Raw genomic sequence first — 12847 nt, forward strand, 5'->3', positions numbered from 1 at the left:
GAGGAATCAAAGAAAAGTAAAGAAGGTTTTATGTAAATTTGACAAATTAAACCCCAAATTAAGATACTAGCTTCCTAAAAGACATAGATACAGTTTCAAAAAACAAGGAACAGATTGCTATAAATAATAAAAATAACATTAATAATAATGTAACACAATCAAAATAAACTCATGACATAGAAGAGGGTGAGATCATAGAAAAAGAAAATTGAGAGTTTACTTATCACTTTGAACAATTTTGAGACAAATCAAGAAATAAATCTACAATCTATTCCATCCATTAAAGGAGCAAGAGATATTCAACAACAAATCCTAGTGAATTTTTAGCGAATCAAACTACAATTACAAAATACCCATATAAAAAATGTTGATTTAAGAAGCTTCAATAAAGAATAAATAATGAAAGAAGACAAAATAACTAAGTTCAACTACAATGAGGATGTGGAAATTTATACAATGATATTCTCGATATGGTAGCAACAAGCATAGGTAAGTACATGCAAGAGAACATATTAATCAACAAAAACATTGAAATCACATAAGTTCCCCACAACAATCTCACACAAGCTCAAATAGTGCAAAAATTAGAAGAAAATATGAGCGCTTTAAAGGACATGTTGAATGATTTCATAATGATGCGTAATAAAGTAAGGGAGCAATTAACACAATAACACGAGATGGATGAATCTCACAAGATAGAAGCACAAAAGGAAAAAGATGAAACTATAAAGAATAGTTTTTTTTGGAAAGAACAATGAATCAACAACCAAATTTCTATTCAACTATCAATAGAAATTAAAACAATATATAAACAAAATGATGTAATCCTCAAAAATGAAAAAGATCAATCTTAGAAGATTATGGAGATAACCTTTTCAACAATATAGAAATTAATACTAAAGAAGATGACCCATTAAACATAAACACCAATAACACTAAAGAAATTAATGAGGACTTAAGAGAATTTCAATCAAATAATTGAAAAGACGCTGTGGAAAGAAATAGAAAAAGAATCCAATTGAAGTCGAGAAAATCTCAATAATAATATAAACATTTCAGGGAATAAAATAGGCAATGCAGGCATTGAATGTTTAGAATCTCCATTAGTGGCAAAAAACCCTAAGAAGAAAGGTATGACATCTTTGGTAGAATTAAGAAATATAGATGGGACAACAAAAAAAAAACCAAAATCACCAATATATTTTATGCAAGGAAGGGGAAGGACCCTTCCAAGGACCAATGAAGATCAGCACATGGAACATTAGGGAATAAATGCACCCAACAAAAAAAAAAAACAAAAAAATTAAACGTATTTAATTCATATAATACTATTGCAAGAAACTAAATAAAGTAAAGAAGAATTCACAATATTTTCACAAACACTAGGCATATGGGAATCATAATGGGTAGAATCCAATGATTTTTTAGGACCGAAGGAAAGTAAATTATGAATCTAAGTAGGTAAAAGCTAACTAGAATATAGGGGCAATAAGAAGTACAAATAGCCAGTTAAACTTCAATATAAGCAACATTTATGGTCCGACCAACAATAACCACAAAAATATTTATTGTTACGAATAGAAATTATATTACTAATAATTATCTAGAGAATCACATCCTAGGAAAAGATTTCAATGCAATACTTGATTGGTAGTGAAAAACGCAGAAGTTCCAAGTATCTATCACAGTCACAAAAGGATTTGACCTCATGGATTAACAACAATCTATTAGATATAAAAAATACTAATGGTATATATATATATATATATAAAGAGATCTTGAGAATTCCTTTTTTGATCGGTAATGGTATTGTTACAAAACAAAAAATATATTGACATTCGAAACCACCTACAATTTTAACTATATCATTGACCCTAATAATAGGGACAAACTAATCTCCAGATAAAATGAACTAAAGACAAAACAAAGTCCCAAACTTTTTTTTTTCTAGATTCACAAAAATGTATTGTTTTTTTCCCAATTTTGTTGTTGTTTTCGACTACAAACTATGCAGATCATGAAGATCAAATGCTGAAATTTTGGGAAAAATCCATGATGTTTTCAATTTTTTAAAAATTGGTCAACTCTACAGTTTGTAGTGAGGATAGCCGAGTCCCTAATAATATATCCACACCTTAGACAATATACAAATTTTAAATAGTCCTTGCACGTTGCATCATAATAATCCTTCATTTTGCGTTGTCTCCCACATTAAAACTCCAACAACTTTGTTTCACTTACCTCAAGTCATCCACCTACCGCATCAATTAGACACTCCATCCATTGTTGCTTAGAATCTCTGTTACATCCTTCATCTAGACACTTCCAAAAATCACTATCGTTGTCCATCATCCTAAAACCACATCATCCACCCTTCTCCAAAAAACTCAGGTCACCATTTCATCCCTTCAATTCAAATTGTAGAAGAAGAGTTCACAAATTCTTCAAAACACTTCATAACCAAAACTTATATTTCCCGTTAAAAAACATATTCACTTATCATCGCCCCTATTAGCTATGTGTTTAGTATGATTACACCACCTTCATAGAAATGAGATAGCCAGAGCCCTACCTCACCTCTCAAGACTTTTTCCTATAGCAATAGCTCATTCTTAACTATCTTCCATGTAACCATCTCATTTTGAACTTATTGGGGTTTATCAACTTTCTTGCACCACCTTAAGAAAGACACAAGGCCAAAATGTCTTGTATTGTCCTCATCCTCAAAATATTCACTTACATCTGACCCTGTTCTAGGGATAACCCATTCCAAAGTTGATTCCAAACCACCCAATATTTCCTCCTCAAAAAGGGCACCAATAACACATTAGACCTCTTCAATGCTGTCCCCTAATTCAAAATCCCATGCAACTATCATTGATATTACATCAAGATTCACCTCATTCCTTCCATATTAACGGGGGCTTTGAAGCTTTTTTGTTGCTTCTCTGTATCAAGAAGAAACGAGACTTCCATCCTTGTGCATAGCCACCAAAATTTACACAAACTTCACCTTTATCACCAAGCTCTCATTCACACAAATTCAAACCACTTTCAATAACCCATGAAAAAAAAAACACCACTAAACTTAATAATTAAAATCACTCTTGATTTTCCTAGGACCGCACCTAGCTCAATCCCATGCCATATTTGGCATTAGTTGAAGTTGGTTGTGAAAGACATCTCGTTGGGTCTCCAATTAAATATCTATGCAAAGATCGATACTCATGGGCCACATGGTAAGGTGAAGGAGAAGCTCTGGTGGGTTTGCATGAAAAATCTAGCACTATATTTTCCAATAAGGAAATCTATGCACTATTAGATACAAAGGCTATGTGGATTGTACCTAGGGAAGGTGGACAGTATCCAAGGAAGATTGGGAAGGCAAATTGGGCAGTAAAGGGTGTGTCAAAATGAACGACTCTTTATCTTTGAGTGTGCTACCTACTAAGATATCCTAGAAGAGTTCAAGGAAATTTGAAAGAGGGCCAATTACATAAGCTTTTTGAGGAGACAAGACTACACAAAATAACTAGTTTATTGAAACATATTCATAACATGTTGGCTTGTCTCATAGACATTATTAAAATACCTTCATTCAGTCATTCGAGGCCCACAATGCTATAAATAAAGAGCGAAGCCACAAATGAGCAATAATGTGTATGATGGATTTCTTTGCCCACTTTTGAAATTGTTTGATAGTCTTGTATGATGGATTTCATCCAAATTTTGCAACAAAATAATAGCAGAAAAAAATTGAAAAACATCTAGAGATTTTAAATTGATAAAAGTTAAACTAAATAAAAAATCATTTACCAATTTTGTAGATTGAGTTTTCCAAGTCTGATTTGTAGATATTTATGTCTCTAATTTCACTTTTACCTAATCAAAGTCACTTTATAGTCATAATTCATGGAAATGACCACTCAAATATCATGAAGGGGTCAGATCTTTCTCTAGATGCTCTCAATAGCTGTTGCACCTATGGATATGAATCGTGACCCTCTAAAAGATGAAGCAAAATGATCTTTGATGGCTATACAATGAATGCTTCTTTGGCTTTGATACCATGTAGGAAATTTCCAAGGTAATGAATTATAACACCAAGATCTAGAAGCTTAAGAGATAGCACAAGAGTGACAAAAATGATATGATCCTCAAACGACTTGATTAAATGATGATCAATAATCAAAATAATAATGGATCAAGATGTCTAGTATTAAGATTGAGTACAATGTAGATGTGCTTAAATATATAGGGAATGCATGATAACTAGGAGTGGTGCAAGTGATATGTTATCAACTAGACAAGGTGTAATCACATGTCCACTAAAGGTGGATTATCCTCTATTGTGTAACAACATATGTGTAAGATGTGCACCAACGGGAGGATGATAATGTGATAAGAAGACAAAGGTGAATCTACAAGCAATGAAGTGTGAGATAACAACTAAGTGCAAGTGGAATTCTCTCAAGCCATGTGCTAAAATAACATGCAAATCCTAAGTATCTACATACCAACTAAGAAGCAAATGCATTATCCTAAGTAAACTTTAGTAAAGTGTAATTAGTAATATTTAGTTACACCACCAATAATTCTATCTCTAACAATAAGACTAACTCTGATCATAACCTCGAGCCTAACCCTAAATCATTAATTGTTTTATATGTTGCACTAGAGGGACCACTAGTGCACATACAATTACATATTCAACAATCTGTATAAAATAAGTATCAAGAGATATTCTTCTCAAGGTACTTATTTTGTAATCAATTTCTCACATGAAAGTGCAATGTGCCTTAAGAACATCTCTTAAAATATCACATGCACATGCACACATTGTTTAAAGTAATTATCCCAATCACTAGCATGTGTGTGTGCAAATCTACATATGCATGCTAGCGATTAGGAGAATTAATGTTGAAATTCAATAGTTTTAGTGTCTATACATTTAATATTATACATAAATCTAAAATAAATCAAAATAAAACATAAATAAATATAATAATCATACTGCCAATAGTGACATGTTGTAATGGTTAAGTTGTTGTATTGTTCGTGCCATCGAGGTTCAAATTCTATTAGGGATGAGGTCCCCCATTTGTGGTCTCACCGGTTCATAGATTTGTGTTAAAACATTTACCTTTCTCAAAAAAGTTATATAAAACTTATAAATATAATTTTTAGAATGTACCATTAGATATATGTATAAAGAATTATATTAATTATACAAGTAACATTCAAGAATAAAACATGCTAAAAAAATTAAAACAGAACATAACAATTGCAAATATGATCACCATAAATGTATATTAATTATAAATTTAATAACTATAAAAAGTACATTTTTTCACTATCTTATAAAGAATAATGAGAAAAACATCCTCCTTTTAGTACTAAAGATCCTTTTTCACTTTCATTATGAGTTCACTTGGGAAATATATAGGACAAAAATTATTCAAAGAGGAAGAAGAGCTCCTCACCTTCTTCAAAATATGCATAGGAAAGTAGAGATTGAAAGAACAAGAAAATCCTTTTTGGTTTATTGATACTACTAATTGTCTTATATGGTTGTGAAGTTTGGGTAAGTAGGATTTCGAAATTGTCACAAGTGGAGACAAATAAAAAGACTTAAAAACTATCTAAACACAAGTAGCATTAGAGTTAAATCAACAATCTCTTATAAGATCGTTTCAATTGATGCTATTTTGGTCCTAAAGGAGGCATTAATGATAATTCATTTGTTAAGTTTAAAAAAGGTTGCAAACATGGACAAGCACCACTTACCCAATTTGTTTGTTGAGGAGGAGTTAACCATAGGAAGATGACTTTGAGGAAGAAAAACAACAAGTGGATAGACATACACGATATTAGTTAGCATATATGTCCTAACACTTACAATGAGATAAAGAAGTCAAAATTAGAAAATTTAGAATCTCACATGGACAAAACAAAGTGTCTCAAAAAAGATGTATTGTGTTGAAAATTTTGATCTCATGTGGAAGCATATTTTTGGTTTCAATTAAGGGAAAGGCTAAAATTTAAATAATGTAGTTGAGGATTGGTTCTCAACCTCTTAGATATGAAATGGGTAAATGAAAATTATCAAGGAAGAGTGGGAAGAAAAAAGTTACATGTTTTGTAGCAAAGAAGTGGTTAAAACTGGATGATACTTCATCAAAGAGTGTGCAACATATAATTATATTCATATTTAGTTTGAAAACCATTTGAAAGTGAGCAGTTTGAATGAGATATTTGAAGAAGAAAGACTTCACCAACACAAAAATCTTCTTTTTCAAATTTCATAATACAAAAAAAGATAAAAATATAAAATATATAAATTTTATGGCCCTTTCCCCTAAACTGCTTTCAAATTTCTTCATTAGAGCCAAAACTAGAACTAATGAAGGAATGCTCACATGTTTTACCAGTGACATTGATGTTAAGAAAAGATGACCTTTACCCCCTACTTTTTTTTACTTTATCCGTTGATAGATTTAAAACTTGATTAGGAAAAATAGATGGAGGGGCCCAACAAACAAGGTATGTGGTGAAACTAATTTTATAACTTGATGATCATCTCTAAATATAAAAAAATACTTAGGGATTAAGAGATCATTTAAGGGCCTTAGAACACTTTTATCAGGACTTAGGGATACAAGTGAGTATTACCGAAACCAAAATCATGATTTTTTCTTTTAAGAGGAAAGAAAAACAAATTACCTTTCGTTTTGAAGAAAACCCATTGGAAATGGTGAAGAAATACAAATATCTTGGGATTGACTTCCACTAGAAGCTCAATTGGGAGATTCGTAGAGAAAAAATGATATAAGGGGGATGGAATATGTCATGTTTATTCCAAAATAGGTGTAGAAAAGATGAACTTTAGGAATGCAAACCAAGAAACTCTTTTGGGTTTGCTGGTCAAACTAGTTATTCTTCATAATTCCGAAGTTGGGGAGGTAGCATGTCAAAATATCGACGAAGATAGGTAAAAGAGAATTCAGAAACACCTAATTTCATGGTCAAACACAAACTTAAGACCTCAATACCAATGAAATCCATTTAGCAAAAACATGCACATTTTCAGTGGAGGTGTCAACGATAACCCAACTAATAAGCTATTTAAAGAAGGTTGAAAACATGGATAACCAACATTTGATCCAAAATTGCGATAAAAAGAGGGTCTTGACCATATGAATAAAATTTGGATGAAACAAGAGAAAAAGTGCTTAAGCAAGCAAACCATTAGATTACATAAATGCCCCAATACTAATGGAGAATGATGCAAGAGCATTTTGGGTCTTTTGAGCAATCTTGCATCAACCAAAAATATTTCTTGTTTTCTGTCTTAAGTGTGTGTGTCTTGATGTTTCATTTTCTTCAAGTTCTATGTCATTCTTTGCAGTCTTTGTTTCCTGCAGTTTTAATCTAGTGAGGCAGGTTGTTTCCTTTGGTGTAGTTCTATACGATGTATGATGATGTGGCATGTTGCGCAAATGGTAGTAGACTCCTGATGTGTGTTTGGACATCGTCCTAAGAGTGCATGATCTTAAGTTGTCATTTGCTTGAGTTTTGGTTTACTCTTCCAAGAATGGACCTATAATGTGATTAAATGCTTGACTAGCTGCCTTGTGGCTTGTATGGCTATATATATAAAGCTTGGTTAGATGTAGGAAGCAATCATCTTAAAGAGAAGAAGAAAGAAGATGTGAGCTCGAACTTTGCTTTTGTAATTCTCATTGTATATGACTGCAATCTACAAGGCCTCATAGCCGAACATGTTGCTTTTTTTATATGTGAAGTGAAATAATTACACCTATTGTGATGCTGCATATGGCCTCTTGTTCCTTTTTGCTTGTTTGACTAAAGCTTTTGTGTGTAACTCTTAGCAAGGTAGCTCGTGATTGCCTCCTTTGACAACCTAGCCTTGTGTCAGGGAAATATAAAAGTTTGTCATAAAAAAGTTCCAGACTACTATGTAAACTAATCACATTGGTAAAAAAAATGATCATTACATTAAAGAGTTTAACCCATTTTAGGAACGTAGAGAGAAATTCTATTTAGGAGCAACTATTAATGGGAAAACAAGGTTGCTAGTAGTACAATTGAAGATGAGATCACATCATCTCAGGGGTGAGACAAGTGGGTGGAAGAGGTCTAAAGAGTTGAGAGAAGAAATAAGTTGGGTATTTTGTAAGATGGGTGCAATTGAGATATGATACTTTCTCATAGAGTGTAGAGTGTATGAAGATATCCATGATTAGTACGAAATCAATTTAAAAGTGAGCGACATACACAATTTATTTAATGAGGATAAGATCAACCAAACCATATATATATATATATATATAATAATAATAATAATAATAATTTTTTTGGAGACCTGTGAGGCAACCCATCAATGACACGAGGCCTATGAGCTACCAACCAATGAAGGCCACCACTGCAACTATTTAGGAACCCAATACATGCCCACTCATGCCTGAAACTTCTTCAGCTTAGAGCCAAGGACTGAGGGGCATCCACACCATCAAAATCACTTGGGGCACAATCCTGACCTCATCCCTTATAATGTCGGAGCCTTGCACTCAACAAGATTTGATCCATGGTGGGCTCTTTGTGAGCCATTCAACTTCACCAGCACACCAAGGACCCATTGACAAACCATTAACTTTTCAAAATCTATAATAGAAAATATAATATTAAAAAGAATATGAAGATGATGGGCTCTTTGTGAGCCATTCAACTTTACCAACACACCAAGGACCCATTGACAAACCATTAACTTTTAAAAATCTATAATAGAAAATATAACATTAAAAAGAATATAAAGATAACTTAAAATTGTGATCCCTTATTCCATAGACTCATGGTGTATCATTAAAGTCAATATTTCTTTCATTCATTCATTTATCCTAACGAGCTTTAAAAAAATACGCGTTCAGTCTCTAGTCTATCATTAAAGTCAATATTTCATTCATTCATGTTGATGGAAAACAAAAATGTTGATGGCACAACTTCGAACTAGTTCACATCAGTTGCGATGTGAAACTGGTCGGTGGCAAGTTCCAAAGGAAGAGTGGGCAGACAGAACATGTTTATTTTGTAATATGGGAATAGTTGAGACAGAGCAGCACTTTGTCAAAGACTGCCTGGCTTACAATTACATCAGATCTGGTTATACAAAAATACTGCAGAACAAGGACTTCAACTATTTATTCGAGGAAGATCAAGTGAAGAGAGTAGCGGATTTGATTACCAAACTTCGGAGAAGGAGAGACAAGTTAACCAAAACTTTACAACTGACTAGTTCCGCTCCTGACTCGGGAGGGTGATTGCATGGGTCCCATAGACTACTTTAGTCTCGTAGATATCATTAAAATCTATCATATCATATCATATCCATTTCTACCAACGAGCTTAAAAAAACTCAAATTCAATACAATTAGATCCGCATCCTAGCTGCCGTTATACCCGCAAATAAAAAATGATTTAGTAGTTTATTACACGCTGCCACTTCTTCATCCACACAACAATCGGTAGGTATAGTAGCTACTCCATTCGGCCTGAATACATTTTGAGTGAGTAGTTTTTTTAAACCTTCGGTTCCTGTTCAATGGCCTTGACAATGGCGTCTGCTCAAATAAGTAAGCAACCCTTCTCTTAATGCATTTATGCCTCATGGCCGTATCTAACATGAAACTTGCAGTGATTTGATTCTTTTTGCAGGGTCTTTTAAAATTCTTTCATGCTTTGTTCGAAAATGAGTGATTGGTTTCTCTCCACGACAATTTTAGCTTGCCTGAGAATTCTGCTTGGCGCTCAAACCTAAGCATCCTTATTGTCGCATGCGCAGTGCATGCCACGTTTTTATAACTGATTAGTCCACAGTTATTACGACATGTCCTCCTGGTTGTGATGTGCTTTTTAGCGGAGTGATTGAAACATGAGTTGGCATCGTTTTAATCACCATTTCGCCATACTCATTTGTACATTTTCTTGATAATTAGATGAAAACGAAAATTTGATTTACATTGGCGAAATAAAAAACAATCAATCCGATTTCAAAGCAGCAACACATTAATTATGAATGTCTACGGGAATTTCCATGCATATTTCCAAGAGCTAGACAATATATCAAGAAGTGTGCAAAGGGAGCAGGGCTAAACTTGAAGCATTATAGCTTCTTTGGGCAGGCTGGAACTTTTTTTTCTTAAATTTAGTCAAGATTTCCTCACTTTGCCGATCTCCCTTCTTCAACGAATGTGTACTAAGACCCAGTTCTCACGGTTCTAGTGTACCTGGCTTGTATGTCACTATAGGACGGGCGGACATGATGGCCACCAGCTTGACACTCCATGATTTAATGCATCGGACGCAGGTATGCTCCATAAAGAAATGTACTTTTTGACCAATTTATAAAAACAGAAAATTCAAGTTTAAAAAAGGGAAAATACATTGATTGTTGTGATGTGAATATCAGGATTTAACTGTGTGATTTTGAGTCAAACTCGATGACCCATGTTTCATGAGTAGTGATTCAACATGAATCCATCTCTCATGAGAATAAATGGAACACTTAGCACTCATTGGATCTAGGTGATGCTCACAGGGGTGAAGCACCGGGACTTCCCGGGAGGTCACCCATCCCAGTACTACTCCAGCCTGAGCGCGCTTAACTACGGAGTTTCCTCCACAGTTAAACCCAAAGCTTGCAACCCCATTTGCAAAACCTTCACCAAGTGTTGTGCCTTATGAACCATTCATTAGAAAGCCCCTTAAGCTCATCAATTGATAAGTAGGAGATGATTTCCACAGCTAGTCAAATTGTGATGTGAATATCAGGATTTAACTGTGTGATTTTGAGTCAAACTCGATGACCCATGTTTCATGAGTAGTGATTCAACATGAATCCATCTCTCATGAGAATAAATGGAACACTTAGCACTCATTGGATCTAGGTGATGCTCACAGGGGTGAAGCACCGAGACTTCCCGGGAGGTCACCCATCCCAGTACTACTCCAGCCTGAGCGCGCTTAACTACGGAGTTTCCTCCAGGCTGGAGTAGTACTGGGATGGGTGACCTCCCAGGAAGTCCCGGTGCTTCACCCCTGTGAGCATCACCTAGATCCAATGAGTGCTAAGTGTTCCATTTATTCTCATGAGAGATGGATTCATGTTGAATCACTACTCATGAAACATGGGTCATCGAGTTTGACTCAAAATCACACAGTTAAATCCTGATATTCACATCACAATTTGACTAGCTGTGGAAATCATCTCCTACTTATCAATTGATGAGCTTAAGGGGCTTTCTAATGAATGGTTCATAAGGCACAACACTTGGTGAAGGTTTTGCAAATGGGGTTGCAAGCTTTGGGTTTAACTGTGGAGGAAACTCCGTAGTTAAGCGCGCTCAGGCTGGAGTAGTACTGGGATGGGTGACCTCCCGGGAAGTCCCGGTGCTTTACCCCTGTGAGCATCACCTAGATCCAATGAGTGCTAAGTGTTCCATTTATTCTCATGAGAGATGGATTCATGTTGAATCACTACTCATGAAACATGGGTCATCGAGTTTGACTCAAAATCACACAGTTAAATCCTGATATTCACATCACAATTTGACTAGCTGTGGAAATCATCTCCTACTTATCACATTGATTGTTGTGAAATTTTCAGCATTTGTTATCCTCGGTGCTATAAATGTGAAGTATGCTGAAAGTACAAAGTGAAAAGAAATAGAATAACAATAGAAATTAAATACAGAATACGGGTATTTATCGTGGTTCACTACAATTTGTGGCTACGTCCACAGGAAAATCTCTTAGGGTCCGTTTGGTTCTTGGAAGATGACAGGAATTGGCATTTTCAAAATCCGGATTTGAAAATTTGTGCGTTTGTTTCAAAATTTGCAAAATGGAATTAGCATACGGTTATTCCAATTTTACCTCAAAACCAGGTTTTCCGACTTCCTAAAAAAAGTAGGAATTGAAAATCAAAACCTGGTTTTGTTTTTTAATGAGTGTAAAAACAATAGATTGGACTATTTTTTGAAATTTGCCTTCACCTCCAAGCTTACGCATAAAAATGTGTCTTCACATGCATCTTCCAAGTGAAACAAACTGTTTCAGTAAAATTCCAAAAATCGGAATGAAGATATACAAAACCTTGATTTGGCTTAACTAAGGTTTGTAGAAATTTAGGTTTTTAAAATTCCACGAACCAAACAGACCCTTAGGGCCCATTTGGTTGCTAGAATACAACCGGAATAGGAATAGGAAATTAGAATATGATTTGTATTCTTTGTTTGGTGCGTGGAATAGGAATAGGGAATAGGAATACGTATTCTCATTTTAGCCCCAAAATGAGCTTTTGTCCATTCCAAAAAATACCTGTAATTGGAATTGCTATTCTTGCATTCATTTTAACTTTCTCAAATTTGATTAAATTTTCAAATCCGCTTTGACCTGGGGTGAGCGCTGGAACTTTGTTTTCAATATTTTCAAATATTTCAGTGATTTTCCAATGGCGCCAATTGCATCTTCAAAAATATTTTCAAATGGCGCCAATTGCAAGTTAACCCTATTCCAATTTAAGCTTGCATAACCAAACAAGGGATAAACAAGATCGGATTGCATTTTTCCATTCCTATTCTTCATTCTCCATTCTCATTCAAATTTTCTATTCTAATTCTCAATTCCTACGCTTGCAACCAAGCAGGCCCTTAGGGTCCATTTGGTTTTGGAAGATGATAGGAATTGGCTTTTTCAAAATCCGGATTTGAAATTTTTTGTGTTTGTTTCAAAATTGGAAAAATGGAATTAGCATACCAAACTTCCAACT

General features: G+C 34.3%; 1 protein-coding gene across 3 annotated transcripts in view; it reads left to right on the forward strand.

The window, feature by feature from the left end:
- Window positions 1-9501: 9501 nt before the first annotated feature.
- Window positions 9502-12847, forward strand: part of NDC1 (NAD(P)H dehydrogenase C1) — a 247301-nt gene continuing 243955 nt past the window's right edge. Inside the window, exon 1 of one of the 3 annotated variants that reach the window (XM_089804470.1) lies at window positions 9502-9650. In XM_089804470.1, the coding sequence (XP_089660596.1) occupies window positions 9620-9650 (31 nt within the window). In that variant the 5' untranslated portion in view covers window positions 9502-9619. Of the gene's footprint in view, window positions 9651-10250; window positions 10385-12847 lie in introns of those variants that run through there. The other 2 variants (XM_089804472.1, XM_089804471.1) reach the window with 2 other exon arrangements.

The sequence above is a fragment of the Cupressus sempervirens genome, chromosome 10 (assembly GCF_028749045.1).
Source record: "Cupressus sempervirens isolate cs-2001-9-10 chromosome 10, ASM2874904v1, whole genome shotgun sequence".
In the NCBI taxonomy this organism is placed as follows: Eukaryota; Viridiplantae; Streptophyta; class Pinopsida; order Cupressales; family Cupressaceae; genus Cupressus; species Cupressus sempervirens.